Below are 19,402 nucleotides of genomic sequence, written 5' to 3'. Positions count from 1 at the left end.
AGAAGGAATATTGGGTTACTAACTTTCTATATTCCCTCCTCCAATGGAACAGTTCAGATTGGAGAGTCAATTTTTTTGGAAAAAATGCTTTTGACTGAAAAAAAAAATACTTTTGGCCAAAAAAAAACTTGGCCAAACATGCCATTAAAATATTGTTAGAGGCGAAGGATAAAAATGAAATTTTATAGTAATTATTGAGGTAATATTAAACCAAACACTTATTATACATGTATTTTGAGAAGTATATTTTTTCAAAAGCGCTAGCGTTTGGACATAAATTTGATTGAAACTTAAAAAAAAAGTTTTTGAAGTTCTGTTAAACAATAACTTTTAAAAGTTAAAGTTGTGTTTGAGCATGCATTTTATTTGAAGAAAAGTTAGAAGTTTTGGGAAATTGAAAACTTTTGAAATTCTTTTTTCTAAAACATGATCATATTTCATAAACAAATAATATTTTCAATTTTTTTTTTAAAAAAAATGAAGCCAATATTTATGCCGAAACAAGAGCTTCATCTTATCTTCAAAAACTTATTTTTCAAGTTTTAACTAAATTTATGTCCAAATGGCGAAGTTTCAGGCTGCTTAATAAATTTGAAGTAAATTTGAGGGTCAAGACGTGACAATAATGACTTCTATATCGTTATGAAAAATATATGTATGGGCAAATTAAACATATGTTCTTCGTGAAATGTAATAAATGAAGTATACAACTACATGTCTCTTAATAATTGAGATAAACATAAGCATTTGGTTAAATTAGAGGTGAATCCGGTATTTAAATTTTATGAGTATAATTTTGAGGATTGTTGAAATTTAACCAATTATATTCTTAAAGTTATGGGTTTATATCAATTAGTGTCTCAGTCTCATATTATCTGTTATGTACATGCCCCTTAAGAAATATTAATTAGGATGAGATTTAGAGTACTTCACCCTTATTCATATCTTAGTACTCTATCCGATCCATAATAAATGAATTTTTTGCCTATTTATTTTGGCACAAAATAAGTGTCCTTTTACATTATCAAGAAGGTATTAACTTTATTATTTCAAAATTTGCGCTTATTTACATGTTCCAAGGTATCAAGTTAACACAATATGCAAATTTTAATTAAGGGTAATTTAGTCAAAATATATATTTTTTTCTCTGGGAAAGACAAAAAAGTCATTTATTATGGACTCGATGAAGTATTTAATCTTTCTTCCTTGGTATTTGAACAAAGGTATCCATAATTGAGGTGTTTGTAGTGTTCAAGGATAATTATTACTCCCTCCGGTCCACAATAAATGATCGATTTACTTTTTTATTTTGGTCCAAAATAAGTGTCCATTTATATAATCAAGAAAAAATTCAATTTGTTTTTACAAAATTACTCTTATGTACATATCCCTAAAAAGTTTTCTTAATTCTCACATTAAATATTTAATTAAAGGTAGTTTAGTCGTACTAGGTATTTTTGTATAGAATTTAATATTTTCTTAATGGGCGTGCTTAAAGCAAATTGATCACTTATTGTGGACCGGAGGAAGTACTAAGGGTAAAAAAGAAAAAAGATAATCAATTTTGTCTTAAACTTCTAAAGTGATAAATAATTTGAGACAACTATTTTTAGCAATCACAACTTATAATATGAGACAAGAAATATTAATTAAGAATTTTAATAAATTATAACACATAAATTTAGAATCCGTATTGAAATTATTGAATTCAATTGAATCCGATAACATTACACTAGATCCGACCCAGGTCAACCTATAATAAGTAGACCGGTGGTGAGAATGGGACTTGACGACTGTGACCTCTCAAGTACGAAATCTCAATTATTGTAACATAAATAAGACGTCTGACCTTCAAAAATCCTTTAAGTGAAAATTGACAGCCCCAATCCAAAACAAAGTGGTCCTTCTAACTGATAAACATTGTTAAAAATTTCTTTTTTAGGGTAATGGTACGATATTTTAAGGCCATTCATGTCCTTATTATCAAAAGATGACCTTGTACCATCAAACCTTCCTGTAATAACGTCGTCCGTACGTTTTTTTGGCATCTTCCACTTGCAACTTTTGGTCAATTAAAGCTTTTAATATTGATGAACTTTTGGTTAATCTCCATGTTTTACGATATGCATTTTTTGTTGGATATAATATGTTAAAATAGCACGGTTAGCCAGTTTTCGGACTGACAATTAAAAAATAGACAACATTTGCAAAGTCATTGAAAAATAGCTACTATCTTGCTGCAACACGAAAAGTTCCAGTATAATATACTGGAGATTGGAGTACATGTGTATGAATTTCCAGCATATTATGTTGGAACTCCAGCACACGAAAGTTCCAGAATAATATACTGGATATTGAAGCACCTGTGTATGGACTCCAACATATTATGTTGGAACTCCAACACATTATGAAATTCCAAAATGTTATGCTGGAAGTTCACACGTAAAAAATTCGAACTCCAATTTATTATGCTGGACTATTTTGCGAATTTTGAACAGTGTTTTTGTTCAAATTTATCTTTTACATAAAAAGTGGCTAAATTTTACTTCTGAAACTGTGGCTATTTTTCAATTACCACTTGTAAATTTAGATTTTTGAATTTCTCCCATATAATAGCATAGTAATTTACAATGGCTGGTAACCAAAAGAACAGCAAATTAAAGTAAAAAACATATTGTTCATATTTTAAACATAGGTCTTAAAAACAGACACAAGGTCTCACATTTGAAACAGAACTAGTAAAGCTTAACTCAAAGAACTTCTAAACAAATTCACAAAATACTAATCAAAAAATAGTTTCTTTCTCAGGAACTGCATGCATTCAACTTATCAAGTCTTTAGACTTGCATTAACCAAATTGTTGCTGAAATCCCAAAGGTTACGTGCTAAAGCTTCGTCTCGTGCTAGCTTGCTTGGCTTGTACTCGTTGCACTCGAGGAAGTACTTTCCAGTCACTCCCTTCAGTCTTGGATGGAGGGCAACATAGCATGTTGTAGCTGCTCCCTATAAAATAGAATCATTGTCAATATCAATATTTATTTTCTTCTTCGAAATCTAATGACAGTCAATCTAACTATTGTAGTAAAATTGACTAGACATATTACTCATATTGAACCTTAACACTATAGTTCTACGGGGAATATTGAGGTAACTAAGTTAAAGAGAGTAAAAAAATTAGCAGATGTGTTTATGCAGCTGATATGTGTAGTATATTCCTTTAGTTGCAGTTGTTTTGATGTTGTGTTCAGAGTTATAGGATCGAAATAATCAGGTCTCATGCTAGTAAAGTTCATATATGGACATAGTGCCTAACTCAAGTCCCCCATCCTTTTGGTCGATGTGGGAGACTCAACACACTCTCCCCCTCTCAACACGCCCAAGCCTTCCAACTGAAATGTGGACAATATAATATGGGAGTCCAACATCGGTGAAAAAAAGAATTGGGATATGTCCGTCTCTGATACCACTTGTTGAGATCGAAATAATCAGGTGTCATGCGGATATTAACAAGTGGTATCAGAGCGAGGTTCAAGACATATTCATCTAGACTGGTTTAGTTCTAGCCGCAACCTATTTGACGATAATCATGACAAGTGTTTGTTGTTTGATTTATCATCCTTCAATGTTTGCTTTACTAGCTTCCATATGACACCTGATTATTTTTATCCTAACACTAAACACAACAATTTACTTAAGTTATTGTGATAAGGCATCGTCGCAAATAGTTAAAATCCTTGCAAGGAATTAATTCATTTACCTGAGGAACATTCTTCCATAGAAAACAAGTGAAAGCCCTTAAGATTCCTGTCAAAGAAAATACAAGATAAGCTCCTGAATAATGAGTGTCGTCGTCGTCGAGCTAATATTTTTCTGAGTGGTTATATAATAAAATACATACTCATCAATAGAGCAGAATGCCTCATGAGGTTTGTCATTATTAAACCTGGATGCACTGAGTTGACAGTTATATTTGCTCCTTCTTCCTGCATTTGAGGAAAAGATTACACTTTTTGAAGTATTCTGAGTATATATCTAGTTGCAAATGCAGGTACAACTTTTCACTATTTAATTCACTATATGGTTTAAACAAATGGTGTAAACTGTCTTATATAGTAAATCTACTTTACTTTTGTTGAAGCACCAATACAATTAAATAAAATTGTCCTGTCAACAGTATAAATATGTAGATCAGACTATATATACAATTCATCATGATGTAAAAAGTAGACAAATATTCTGAATTCAAGTCTCACCACGACCAATTGTCAAAGAATTTCTATGTGCCTTGGCCACTATCATGTTAAATGGCATGTTGAGGACTGATATAAATTAGTAAGAGTTTCTGAATTTTAACATTTTAAACTTTTAGATGAGATTATACACACAATTCAACAACTTTAGGGTGTACGGTTGATTTGATGAGTTCATATAGCGATTATTAAGCAAAATATAGCAGTAGTAAATAAAATTACCTGCAAGCGGCGAGAAAGCTCATTAGCATGTAAAATATTGGCTAATTTGGATTGTCCATATGCTAGTTTGTCTTGATAACTGGTTCAAAGAAACAATAGATGGATGAAAATTTAAATTGAATATACTGGTGTATCTTACATTTTCACTGGAGCAAAAGGTTAATATACCTGCTCTTGTCATTGATTTTGTGAAATTTTATTCCTTTTTTATAAGGGCAGAGGTGAGCTACTGATGACAAGTTCACAATCCTACCCTCAATACCACTAACTTTTGCTGTTTCCTTCATATTGTCTATAAGCAGATTAGTCAAGTAGAAGTGACCTGAAAAACCAAAGAGAAATAGACATAGGTTTGAGAATTAAATCAGTTGCATAGAGCCAAAGGCGGAGCCACATGTAAAGGAAGTTCAATTGAATCTCCTTCCACAGAAAATTATTCTGTATAAACTGGCTAATAATAAATGTTTGCATGTCTATAAATCGTTGAATCGCCTTGGCATAATCCTAAATATGACATTCTTGTACTTAATTGAATCCTTTTGTTAGAATTTTTGAGTCTGCAACTGGTTAGTGCAATTTCTGCCAAAATGTGTATTTCGAGTAACACAAGGTATTATAAATACAGTCAAAACTCTCTATAGCAGCCTCATTTTGTTCCGGAATTTTTTGATTATTATAGCGAAGTGTTGTTATTGAGAACATATATTATAACATAGTATAAGAATTGGTTCCATAAAAACTTGGCTTTTATAGTGAATGACAGTTATACAGCGATGATGTTATTGGGAGAGCTGACTGTACCTAGATGATTTGTGGCGAATTGCATCTCAATGCCATCTTCTGAAAGCTGAAATGGACAGAACATGATACCTGCATTGTTACTGATATGCAAATTCTCATTAGCTAAACATATAGCTTTAGTAAAAATCAAAACACACACACTGGAGAAAGATAGAGAGTCAATTACATTAAGATGTTAAGAGGAAGGTTAAGTGCTATGAAATTATCTGCAAATGCCTTGACGGATCTAATTGAGCTCAAGTCAAGTTTCTCAATATCGACGCGAGCAGCTTTATTGTCCTTTAGTATACGCTGTTTTGCTTCATTTGCAGCCTCCATATTTCTTGCTGCAATAATGACATGGGCATTCCTCATTGCTAAAACTCTTGCTGTCTCCAAACCAATGCCGCTTGCACCTCCTGTTGTCGCAATTTATCATAAAGAAGTTCACAAATAAGCAAAAAATTCAAACAGCAAGTATGCTAATCAAATCTGTCACTGATAGGGTCTTTCGGAAACACCCTCTCCACCCACAGGGTTAGGGTAAGGTCGACGTATACTCTACGTACCCTCTCCAGACCCCACTTGTGAAATTTTTACTGGGTTGTTAGTTGTTGTTCTTTATATATTTCTCCTGTTGCTAGGCGCCCAAAAACATAAAGTGTAGATCTAGTGAACTTGTATTATAGTGAACTAATTACCGTCAGACCTCTTTAAAACAATATTCCTATATAATAGTCATTCATTATAAAAGCCAAGTTTTTCTCGGAACCGATTTTTATGTTATGTTATAATATATGTCTTCTATAACAACACTTTACTATAACAGCCTAAAAATATCGGAACAAACGAGATTGTTATAGAAGGGTTTGACTGTAGTAAACATAAAGAACAGAGATCTAGTAAATTAAACTTAATGTATAATTGAAGTATTGCTTCTCAAAGATTTGATGGAATGGCCCGCCAACCCAAGAGCGCTTATATTATACGGAACAAAAACTAGTCAAATACAGAAATATTTTCTAATTCTTTTTTCAAAAGCAAATCCAAATGCCACCTGAGTTTATTTTAGATTTTTTTTTTCAGCAAAAAAGAAGAAGACATCAAACAAGCTGGCAGACCACACAAGCTCAAATAAATAATGTACAAACACCAATATTGCAAGACAAAAAGTCAAAAACTTAATAAATTAAAAACATCACAAGTACAACTTAGAAAATCTTTGTCTAGAACAAACTGCTGAGCTCATAAGAAACAAGAAAATATTTAAAATAAATATATAAAAATAAGAAACCCCATATTATTCCAAGTAAGCTATGAACTTTCACCCAAACACCTACTATCATTTTTATCTTTCTTTTTCTTTTAGTTTAACCTACTAATATTCAGGCCAACTAATCTGAATTCGCATCGGACAAATCATAAAGAAGGTAAGCTCACCTACATATCAAGCTAAGTCATTTACTTCCACGTAACATGGATCTATTAGTGCAGTATGGGGTGTATACAATTATATTATGTCCGTAAGTTATATGCATCGGCAGTGCAAAAATAATTACAAGTAAATCTCTATAATAAACATTACTTAATTAGTATAACCTAATAAACACTAATAACTGACTTGCATGCTATATGGAAGCCTAGTACTATGGTACATTAAGCTCCCGCTAAGCGCGGGGTTCAAGGAAGGACCGAACAATAAGGCTCTACTAATGTACGCAGCCTACATTGCATTTCTGCAAAAGGCTGTTTCCACTGCTTGAACCCGTGACCCCTAGTCAGATGACAATAACTTTACTAGTTACGTCAAGACTCCCCTTCCTGATTTGCATGCAATAACATGTTAAATTACAACGATAACGGGACTAAATATGAAACTAACCTGTAACAATGGCTGTAAGATTGGAGCCATCAATTCCATCAGTAACTTGTTCAGCAGTGGAAGCTGATCCAAAACCACTTGGACCTGGTCTACCTGTTATCAACCTAAACATTTTCTCACCCTATATATTAATTCTCCAAAAATATATATAACACAAAGTTTTCAAACAAGGAAGAAAAAGAGAGACTCTCTAACTTATGATGTTATGAACTAAGAAAGCAAAAAGCAATTTGGTTCAAACTATAAAGAGTACTGGACTGTTCAAGAACATATAATTAATTTGAAGGGGCAAAAAGACAATGACATGACGATTGCAATGAAAAAGCGATAATTATGGGTGGTGTTGAGAGTTGTGAATATAGAAGAAATTATTTGTTGGGGTTACTATATATATAGTAGATGAAATTATTTGTTGGGAAATTTTGGTAAAGAATTTGGTATAAAACAGGCACATTCAATGTCCAAGTCGGTGACTGTTTGTAATTAGCTTCACCAACCTTTCAACTGTTTTCTTGTTTTTATAGATTTAAAAAAATAAGAATTTAATTGTTGTGCACTTATAGTGTATTCACATTAAAATGATCTATAATAACAGATAATTCTCTATAATAATCATGATTTGCTAGCAGGGGCGGAGAGATAGTGTTACCTACGAATTTGGGTAAGGACGAATTTGGTAACTTTTTGCTTAGACGTTGTATTTATATTAAAAAATCTATTAAATATATATATATATATATATATATATATATATATATATAAATACTTGATTGTAAATCCAGTAACTAATGAGCCATGGGTTGGGTTGTAAATTTAGAATCCAGAAACATTAAATCCGGGTTCCGCCTCTATTTGGTAGCATAAAAATTTGTCTAAATAACGTATTATAACTTGTTATATTAATATTCTGATACTATCAAAAAATATTATATTATCAGTTATATATTAAGTTACATTAAATCTGAAAAATAAACAAGTAGAAGAAGTATATATACTTATAATATAAATAATTTTTAGACTATAGTGTATTTTAATCGATTTAGCAGGTAATTTCTTATTTTTCAAGTAATTAATCTCATGTAGATTATTACTTATGGTTGGCTTAATAGTATAAAAGTTTATTTATAATGGTAGTGTATAAACTTGAACTTAAAAAAAGAATTTATATATTTCATGCAGATATATCTCGTTGACATAATCTCAAACTTTTTGAATATTCTTTATGCTATGGTTTGTTTGTTGACCATAATCTAGTTGTTTTTGCATGGTAGATAGAGGTTTCCAGATTACAACTTTTATTTATTTAAGCAATCCAAGTCCAACCATTTTGATATTTTTGGCATTTTATGTGATTGCACGTTTTACGTTTTAATTCCTTAGTATTTATCGTATCTAATATATAATCCTACTTAATAAAATAATGAGAGCAATTCTTCACACATGAAAACCTGCTTAATTCTCATTACTAATTATATTATTGGAACTGCTGTCAAAAATATGTATAACATTCATCATTTATAATAGTGTTTTACTATAAAAAAATTTTGGAACCAATCTTTTTACCTTATATTATATCATATATTTTCCATAACAATATTTTACTATAGTAGCATAAAAATGTTGAGACGGACAACATTATTATAAATAGATTTGACTGTAATTGCTAATTTGACCCAAACATGATATTTCGAATTCAATAAAAATGTTAATTTTAAATCGGTATATTCATATCGAACATCTCATTAATGCCATCTTCAACATTGTCATATTCATGTGATCTATGCGTTGAATATAGTAATTTAATTCCTCCTTTTCTACCCATCCTGAAAAAATCTGGAGGGACTTAATTTATGAATAAAATAATTCACATATATTGTATGTATAACACATATATATCTTGACTTTAGCACTGAGATACAGTTTCACGCTGGACCATAAATTTGAAGTAAATTTTGAAGCTCAAGACGTGATAATAATAACTTCTATATTATAATGAAACTTATATGTATGGGCAAATAAAACGTATGTTCTTGGTAAATATAATAAATGAATCATACAACTATGGCTCTACAATAATTGATATAGACATACAGAGATGGGTTCAAACTATTAATAAGTATTTTTTTTCAAATTTATGTGTTTTACTTATCTTTTTAAAATATATATTTTTAAAATGTAACCTTTATATATTTAGTAATTTTACTTTAATATGTTTGCTTTATCCTTCATGGCGCTCCCTTTTAGAAATGACATGTCATATTTAAAATCACAACATTTAATTTTTTTTATGTATGTTATACCATAATATTCAAAAATCTTTTTTTAATCAATATATACTATATTAAAAGCACGAAAACCCTTAACGAAATGTCGTTCACCTGTCTTTTTTACCCTTTAAAAATAGAGTTTATACTGAAAAAAATATTAATTATTTTCCTAATATCTTAGACATTGAAATCAACTACAACTCTGATTTTTTTTTCCATATTTGAATTATACAGAAAATCCTAAATATTAGAATTCTAAAAGAAATTAAAATTTTAATTTATACAAACTTTCCTATTTAAAGATCATTAATATTAAAGTTGATTTTCCTAATCTGTAATAATTTAAAATTAAATACAAATTTCTTATTTGAACTATGGTGAAAATTAATATTTTGGAATTATAAGAATGTGTCCCTTCTATTTCTAATCATGCAGAAGTTAAGGAAAAAAAAAAAGAAGAAGAAAAATCTATGGTAGAAAAATACATCTATAAAAAAAAAACTTCTTCGAAGTAATTGACTTAATCTAATTAAACTTTACATTATTGATTCGAGTAATTTTCCCGCACAAGCTAAATCATTAGTAATTTTCTTTGTATTAGTCTTGATTCACCCTAAAAAATTTGAATTATCCCAATTAATTTTAAATATTATTTTATTGTTTTTAGCATATATATTTCATTTATACAGTACACGTGCAACACACGTACTCTAATACTAGCATTATTAAATGCGCGCCAATCAAAATCTAGAAACAGAAAATGAAATGAAAGAGTAATAAATATAACTATAGTATTTAAGAGAAATAAATTTTACTAGCTGGTGAGAATGGGACTGGTAATTAATCTCTCAAGTACAAATCTCATTATTGTAGGTGAAAAAAAAAAAACTCATTATTATTATAACATAAATTAGAGGTCTGGCCCTGATATAATCTCCAAAACCCTAGGTAAAAACTGACAGCACAGCTCCAAAACAGAGTGGTCCTAATGAAAACTTAAATGAAAACGAACATATCTGGTGGTCCTCGTCCTTGTTAGTTGGTATGATTATTAAAAATAATTGGTCTAAAATACTTATCATTTTAGGATATTTAAAAAGAATCAATTATTTTTTTCACCTTTAATCTTACTATGATAAATATATAAAGAGATTAATATAGTGAAAATAAGAATAATAATAGATTATTAGTTTAATTAATATTTTCATAAAGGGCGTGCGCAAAAAAACATGACAAGTAAAAAAAGAATGGAGGAAGTACTTACTTTAAAAGGAAATAATGAAAGCTGTTTTTTATAGGTAAAATGACATTGTATAACCGCTCTCAAAATAATAAAAATAAATAAATAAATAAATAAATATATATATATATATATATATATATCGGCAGTATACGACTAGTCGACTCTGCTTGTCAAAGCTAAGAAAAATGAGAATAAGAAATCACCTTAATTTTTTTAATTCTTTGCTAAGATTTTAACTCTAATCGTTCTTAGCTTACACCAAATTCATTGACAGCTAGTCCACTTCCTTTAATGATTGTTGAAAGTTTTGAATATCTAATGGCTCTGAGTTTGTTTGCTGTTGTTCTCATTTACTCGGTCCTTATCTCCCAAACATTCACTGAAGACCAAATATTTAGCCCTAATTAATAAATGGATAAAAGTCAAAAGAGCTGAGTAATGACTTTAAATTTGTACTCATGGTTTCAGGAATGAGTTCACAGTTGTAGTTGAGTCCCATTAATGAGAGATTGGTCACAGTTTCTTCTTTGAATCATATACGTTTTCATTTTGGAGTCTTCTACACTTTCGATTCAACTTTGTACATGATGTCGGTGAAAATAAATATATTTTCACACTAAGACGTAAATATCTCGCTCTCGTTAAAGAGATTCAAATTTAGTAACAAAATCTTCACCGGTCCAGCAGTAACCTCTTGACTTATTTCCCTTGGAACACAGTCTAATCATGTCATATGACTCAAAGTCTCGAACAAACTCTGGACTCCGCCAAATAAACACCTTCCTTCAACAAAAATAAAATTCTCTTCTTCTTTTTTTACAACTTTAACCTCACTTTTTTAAGCACTCTACAATTTTCTTACACCCCATATTTTATATTATGGAAGAAAGAGTCATATATATATTTATAGGTGTAGGAATTTTTTCTTGGATTAATGTGACGACCGGCCAGTCGTCTCATGAGTTACCGCTCTATTATTCCCATTTCTGCTTCTTTATACTTTGTTTATCCGTGTTATGTGGTATCGGGTTGGTCGGATCGAATCCGAAGATTTTTGGTAAGGTTGAGACACTTAGTCTCTTTTAAAGGAAGCTTAAGTTGGAAAACCCAACCGGATGTTCACTTATGTGTTAGAGGGATCAGATGTGAGTTCCGATGGGTCGGTTAGCTTTGGGAGGTAATTTGTGACTTAGGAGCATGATCGGAATGAATTTTGGAGGTTCGTAGTATATTTAGGCTTGAATTGGCGAAGTTGATATTTTGACGATTTTCGATTGGTAGGCAAGATTTTTATATAGGGGTCAGAATGGAATTTCGAGAGTTGAAGTAGTTCCGTTGAGTCATGTGGGATATGCGTGCAAATTTCAGGTCATTCGGACGTGGTTTGGTTAAGTTTTTGATCGAAAATGTAATTTGGAAAATTTTAGGAAAATTTGGCTTGAATCCGATGTGTTTTGGTTGATTTGATGTTGTTTGAGGTATTTTGATGATTGGAACAAGTTTGAATAAGGTATTGGGATATGTTTGTACTTTTGGTTGAGGTCCAGGGGCCTCGGGGTAATTTCGGATGGTTGACGGAGAGGTTTGAGACTTGTGAAGTTGCAGGAACTCAGCTGCTTCTGGTATTTCCGCACCTGCGGATTGGGGACCGCAGGTGCGACGCCGCACTTGCAGAAGAGAAGCTGCCGAAGCGGATTTTGGAGGAATCGCCAGGAACCGCAGATGCGGTAGTGTGACCGCACCTGCGAAGGCGCAAGTGCGGAGAGTTGACCACATATGTGGATTGGGCTATTTAAGTAAGGAACCGCAGAAGCGGTAGTTTGGCCGCATATGCGGTACCGCAGAAGCGGCTATGGGATCGCAGATGCGAAAATCCCTGGCTAAAAGGTATATATTGCTTTCTTCATGAATTTTTGCAAAATACTCCATTTTTGAAGACAGAAAGAGGCTAAGGTATAGGATTTCAAGAGGAATCAAAGGATATCAGTTGGGTAAGTTCCCTAAGCTTAATTACTTGGGTTTAAGATTATTTTTCCATTGTTTAATCATGGTTTTAGTGGAGATTAAGGAAGAAAAATTTGGGATTAGGGCTTGAGATTAAGAGATCTTTAAATGGAGATTTGAGGGGTCATTTGGACTCCGATTTCAGTATTCTTGATATGTATAGACTCGTGAGGAGATGAGGAATCTATTGATATAAAAATTATCGAGTTCCGAGATGTGGGCCCGGGGGTCGAGTTTTTGTAATTTCGGGATTTTTGGTATTATTTGATTGTTTTCGCTTGGGCTTCATTCCCTTAGCATATTTTGACGTCGTGATTCTGATTTTGGTTAGATTCGACGCGAGTGGAGGCCGATTCGAGGGGCAAAGGTATTGCGGAGTAATATTTTCATCGGTTTGAGGTAAGTAACCATTGTAAATCTGGAACTGAGGGTACAAACCCCTGTATTCAACTTGTTTTGATAAATGCGGCGACGGACATGCTAGGTGACGAGCGTGTGGGCGTGCACCGGTAGGGATTATGAATTGGTCCGTCCTGTAGCGACTATTAAGCCGCGTATTTGATTTGGAACCTTATGATATTCCGTACTCTAGCTATTTATACTATATTATGGGTTGTATGCCATGTTTGGGGCCTTGTGCCGACCTTTTAAGACCCTTAGGGGCATTTTTATTGTTTTTCCTCACTTTACATGTTGAAAGCATATCCTCAGTCATGTTTTACATGTTTAAATGTTTAAAACTGGTTTTATCACTCCACTTCTAATTGTGAGGACTGTTTGGGTTGAGTTCCCTAATTTCTATTGTTGTGCCCGAGAGGCTGTGAGGTTAAATGACTGAGAGAGGTGGAGAACCTATTAGTGAGGATATTATATGTATATATTATGGATCGGGCTGCACGCCGCAACGATACTTATATGGATCGGGTTGTACATCGCAGCGATACTTATATGGATCGGGCTGCACACCATAGCAATATATATAGTGGATCGGGCTACATGCCGCAACAATATATATATTGGATCGGGATGCGCGCCGTAGCGATATGACGCTTGGGCGGTAGGAGCCCCTCCGGAGTCTGTACACCCCCAGCTAGCGTAGTCGACTATAAATAACGGATCGGGCAGCATGGTGTAGTGGTTACTATGATTATTATTATTATTATGAGATATTAATGAGCCTGAGTGCTGAGAGTGAGTACTGAGTGACGAGAGCTGAGTCACGAGTGACTGAGAGGCTGCCCGAGAGGCCATATTTTGAGTGATACCTTGCCCGAGGGGCGTAGTTATGATATTTTTACTGATTTCACTCTTCTTTTAAAAGAAGTCTCTGTTGAAAAGTGCTAAGTATATGATTTCAAGTGTTTTAAACTGAAACTGAAGATCTTATGACAAAACTGGTTTTAAAATGTGGAGTTAATCTGTTATTCTGTCGTTTAATAAATTATATGATTTTTAACTATTTGTCACTGCTTTCAGAACTTATTTACTTTAGTTACTTACTGAGTTGGCGTACTCACGTTACTTCCTGCACCTTGTGTGCAGATCCAGGTGCCCGAGTGGTAGAGTGAGGGTCCTCAACATTGTCAGAGTTTGCCGGAGATTGCAAGGTAACTACATGGCGTCCGCAGCCCTACTTTCTTCCTCTTATCCTTGTTTTCCCGCATTTTAGACTGGTTATGTATTAGACAGTCAGGTTTGTATATTTAGAGGTTCTAGATTCATGACACCAGATTATGGGGTTGTGTAGTTTCCTGTTATTTGACTTCCGCATATTTTCTGTTGCTTTAAACGGTTATAATGAAATTTGGTATTTAAAACCTATGTTAGAAAATGGCTTATTGTTAAAGGAAAAAGGGGTCATGATTCATTGATTGGTTGGCTTGCCTAGTAATGTGATAGGCGCCATCACGACTGGTATTTGGAGTCATGAAAAGTTGGTATCAGAGCCTAGGTTACATAGGTCTCACGAGTCATGAGCCATTTTAGTAGAGTCTCACAGATCGGTACGGAGACATCTGTATTTATCCTTGAGAGGCTGCAGAACCTTTAGGAAAATTCTTCATATTCTTGAAATTATTGTCGTGCGAACTTGTTGATCCGAATACTAAACTTCTGTTATTTCATTCTCTCACAGATGGTGAGGACACGTGCTATCGGGCAGGGTGGACGACCACCAGTTCCTCCAGTTGGGGCCACCAGAGACCGAGGACGTGGTCGAGACCATGGTATGGGTAGAGCAGCACCTGCAGATCCACCAGTTGCCCCAGTCCAGGATCAGGTCCCAATTGTGGACGCTATTGTAGCACCAGCTCAGGCACCAGCTGTGCCCATTGTGATTCTAGGCCTTCAGGAGGCTTTAGCTCAGATCTTATCAGTGTGTACCGGTTTGGCTCAAGCGGTTTCAGTTACTACGGCCGTAGCTACTTCTCAGGCTGAGGGAGACACCCAGACTCCCATTGCTCTCACACCTGAGTAGGTTGTTCAGGGACTCTAGACACCGAGGGAACCTCCAGCCCAGCCGGTTGCACCAGCTCAGGAGTTTGTGGTACTAGTCATGCCGGACGACAAACAATGTCAAATAGAGAGGTTTGGTAGACTCAAGCCTCCGACTTTTAGCGGTGCAAAAGGCAAGGATGCCCGGGGTTTCTTAGATAAGTGCCAGAGGATGCTTCATACAGTGGGGATCCTAGAGACCAGTGGTGTAGCTTTTACCACCTTTCAGTTTTTTGGGGCTACCTTCACTTGGTGGGAGGCATATGAGAGGCGTAGGCCTGTTGGAGCAGTGCCCCTTACTTGGCAGAAGTTCTCTGTTCTCTTTTTGGAGAAGTATGTGCCATAGTCTCACCGAGAGGAGTTGCATTGGCAGTTTGAGTAGTTACGTCAGAGAGAGATGAGTGTGACGCAGTATGAGATGCGGTTCTCCGAGTTAGCCCGTCATGTGGTTTGGTTGGTTCCTACAGATCGAGAGAGGATTATAAGGTTTGTTGTTGGTCTCATATATCAGCTTCAGATTCTCATGACTAGATAGAGGGTGACAGGTGCTACTTTCGAGGTTGTTGTTGACATCACCCATGAGATTGAGTCGGGTCACCGCCAGGAGCGAGAGGAGAGGGAGGCCAAGAGGCCTCAGGGATCTGGTAGCTTTAGTGGTGCTCCTTCGAGGGGTCAGTTCTAGCAGGGTAGAGGTCGTCCATTCAAACAGGCTCATTCAGCTCTCTTAGGGTATCGTGGGGAATCATCGGGTCATGGTTCTCACAATTCTCATCAGGGCCATTCATCACTCACTATCCTCCCAGCCCAAAGTTCGCCCCGTGCTCCATCAGTGTAGGTTTCTTCCATGCCAGGCCCTTCTACTGGTCATTCTGGTGCTAGGGGTTCCCTTCAGTCCCCATATCCAGCACCGGGGAGTTGTTATGAGTGTGGAGAGTTTGGGCATATGAGGAGGCAATGTCCTCGTCTTCATGATGGTCAGTCTCAGCAGAGAGGTCAGCCCTTGACTTCTACTTCAATTACTTCACCACCCGCCCAACCAGCTAGAGGTGGAGGTCAGTCAGCTAGGGGTCGCCCTAGAGGGGGAGGTCGATCAGGTGGTGGTCAGGCCCATTTCTATGCTCTTCCGGGTAGACCAGATGTTGTTGCTTCAGATGCCGTAATTTTAGGTATTGTTTCAGTCTGCCACAGAGATGCCTCTGTATTATTTGATCCCGGTTCTACCTTTTCTTATGTGTCATCATACTTTTCCCGTTATCTGGATACTCCCCGGGAGTCTCTTGTTTCACATGTTCATGTATCTACTCCAGTGGGCGATATTGTTGTTGTAGACCATATATATCGATTGTGTGTGGTGACTATTGGGGGTCTAGAGACCCGAGTGGATCTTTTATTATTATGTATGGTAGATTTCGATATCATTTTTGGCATGGACTGGTTGTCTCCGTGTCGTGCTATTCTGGATTGTCATGCCAAGACAGTCACATTAGCTATACCGGGTGTGCCACGGATTGAGTGGCGAGGTTTGACTGACTATGTTCCCAGTAGAGTGATCTCATTCTTGAAAGCCCAGAATATGGTTGGGAAGAGATGTCTTTCGTATTTAGCCTAGCCTTTGTGAGGGATGTCGGAGCTGAGACTCCCAGTATTGATTCTGTTCCAATTGTGAGAGATTTTCCCGACGTGTTTCCTGCAAACCTGTCGGGCATGCCACTGGACAGGGATATTGATTTTGGTATTGACTTGGTGTCGGGCACTCAGCCCATTTCTATTCCGCCGTATCGTATGGCACCATCGTAGTTGAAGGAATTAAAAGAGTAGCTTCAGAAGCTCCTTGATAAGGGGTTCATTCGGCCTAGTGTGTCACCTTGGGGTACGCCGGGTTCTATTTGTGAAGAAGAAGGATGGAACTATGAGGATGTGCATTGATTATAGGCAATTGGACAAGGTAACAATTAAGAACAAATATCCTTTTCCTCGCATTGATGATTTATTCGACCAGCTTCAGGGAGCGAGAGTGTTCTCCAAGATTGATCTCCGATCAGGTTATCACCAGTTGAAAATCAGGGACTCGGATATTCTTAAGACAGCTTTCAGGACCCGATATGGTCATTATAAGTTCTTGGTGATGTCTTTTGGGCTGACTAATGCCCCATCAACGTTCATGCATTTGATAAACAACGTGTTTCGGCCTTATCTCGATTCGTTTGTCATAGTCTTCATTAATGATATTCTGGTGTATTCGTGTAGTCAGGAGGAGCACACGGAGCATGTGAGAGTTGTGTTGCAGAGATTGGGGGAGGAGAAGCTTTATACAAAATTCTCCAAGTGTGAGTTTTGGCTTAGTTCAATGGCTTTCTTGGGGCATGTGGTGTCCAGCGAGGGTGTTCAGGTTGATCCGAAGAAGATAGAGGTAGTTCAGAGTTGGCCCAAACCGTCCTCAGCCACAGAGATTTGCAACTTTCTTGGTTTGGCAGGCTATTATCGTCGTTTTGTTCAGGTATTCTCATCTATCGCATCGCCTTTGACCAGGTTGACTCAGAAGGGTGCTTCATTTGTATGGTCGGACGAGTGTGAGGAGAGCTTTCAGAAGCTCAAGACAACTTTGACCATAGCTCTAGTGTTGGTTTTACCATCAGCTTCAGGTTCATATACCGTGTATTGTGATGCATCGAGAGTTAGTATTGGTTGTGTTTTGATGCAGGAGGGTAGAGTTATTGCTTATGTTTCTTGTCAGTTGAAGCCCCATGAGAAAAACTACCCCATTCATGATTTGGAGTTGGCTGCCATAATTCACGCATTGAAAATTTGGAGGCATTACTTGTATGGTGTGTCTTGTGAGGTGTTTACTGATCATCGTAGCCTCCAGCACTTGTTCAAATAGAAGGATCTCAATTTGAGTCAGCGGAGGTGGTTGAAGTTGCTTAAGGATTATGATATCACTATATTGTACCATCCGATGAAGGCCAATGTGGTGGCTGATGCTTTGAGTCGAAAGGCAGTGAGTATGGGGAGTTCGGCATATATCCCAGTTGGGGAGAGACCTCTTGCAGTTGATGTTCAGGCCTTGGACAATCGGTTCATGAGATTAGATATTTCGGAGCCCAGTCGGGTATTGGCTTGTGTGATTTCTCGGTGTTCCTTACATGATCGCATCAGAGAGCGCCAGTATGATGATCCGCATTTGCTTGTCCTTAAGGACAGAGTTTAGCATGATGATGCTAGAGATGTGACCATTGTTGATGATGAGGTGTTGAGGATGCAGGGCCAGATTTGTGTGCCCAATATTGATGGGCTTTGGGGGTTGATCCTTGAGGAGGCCCATAGCTCGTGGTATTCCATTCATCCAGATGCCACGAAGATGTATCAGGATTGAGACAACATTATTGGTGGAGAAGAATGAAGAAAGACATTGTGGGATTTGTAGCTCGGTGTCTCAATTGTCAGTAGGTGAAATATGAGCATCAGAGACCGGGTGGCTTGCTTCAGCAGATGGATATTCCCGAGTTGAAGTGGGAAAAGATCACTATGGACTTTGTTGTTGGACTTCCACGGACTTTGAGAAAGTTCGATGCTATTTTGGTGATTGTGGATCAGCTGACCAAGTCCGCGCACTTCATTCCTGTATGTACTACCTATTTTTCAGAGCGCTTGGCAGAGATCTATATCCGGGAGATTGTTCGGTTGCATGGTGTCCCAGTTTCCATCGTTTCAGATAGGAGCACTCAGTTTGCATCGCAGTTTTGGAGGTCTGTGCAACGAGAGTTGGGTACTCAGGTTGAGTTGAGCACAACTTTTCACCCTCAGACGGACGGGCAGTCCAAGCGCACTATTCAGATATTAGAGGACATTTGCGTGTTTGTGTCATTGATTTCGGAGGGTCATGGGATCAGTTTCTACCACTTGCGGAGTTTGCTTATAACAACAACTACCAGTCGAGCATTTAAATGGCTCTATATGAGGCTTTGTATGGGAGGCAGTGTAGATTGCCAGTTGGTTGGTTCGAGCTCGGTGAGGCTAGGCTATTGGGGACAGACTTGGTGCAGGATGCCTTAGAAAAGGTGAAGATTATTCAGGAGCGACTTCGTACAATGCAGGCGAGGCAAAAGAGCTATGCTGATAGGAAGGTTCGGGATGTGTCCTAGATGGTTGGCGAGAAGGTTCTGTTGAAGGTTTCACCCATAAAGTGTGTGATGAGATTTGGGAAGAAAGGGAAATTGAGTCCTCGGTTCATTGGGCCTTTTGAGGTGCTTCGGAGGATTGG

At 36.3% G+C, this 19,402-nt stretch overlaps 1 protein-coding gene across 1 annotated transcript; it reads right to left on the bottom strand.

Annotated features, from left to right (window-relative positions):
* Window positions 1-2,657: 2,657 nt before the first annotated feature.
* Window positions 2,658-7,496, bottom strand: LOC104215259 (short-chain dehydrogenase TIC 32 B, chloroplastic-like). Its single transcript, XM_009765021.2, has 8 exons — window positions 7,135-7,496; window positions 5,440-5,671; window positions 5,274-5,353; window positions 4,641-4,794; window positions 4,473-4,551; window positions 3,899-3,983; window positions 3,758-3,804; window positions 2,658-3,003 (listed from the first exon to the last, which is right to left on the bottom strand). The coding sequence occupies exons 1-8, from the start codon at window positions 7,244-7,246 to the stop codon at window positions 2,830-2,832; spliced, it is 963 nt and encodes a 320-aa protein (XP_009763323.1). The 5' UTR covers window positions 7,247-7,496; the 3' UTR covers window positions 2,658-2,829.
* Window positions 7,497-19,402: the final 11,906 nt, after the last annotated feature.

The sequence above is a fragment of the Nicotiana sylvestris genome, chromosome 7 (assembly GCF_000393655.2).
Source record: "Nicotiana sylvestris chromosome 7, ASM39365v2, whole genome shotgun sequence".
Lineage (NCBI taxonomy): Eukaryota > Viridiplantae > Streptophyta > Magnoliopsida > Solanales > Solanaceae > Nicotiana > Nicotiana sylvestris.
Note: the sequence above shows the minus strand (reverse complement) of the source record. Positions and strands in the feature narration are given on the sequence as shown.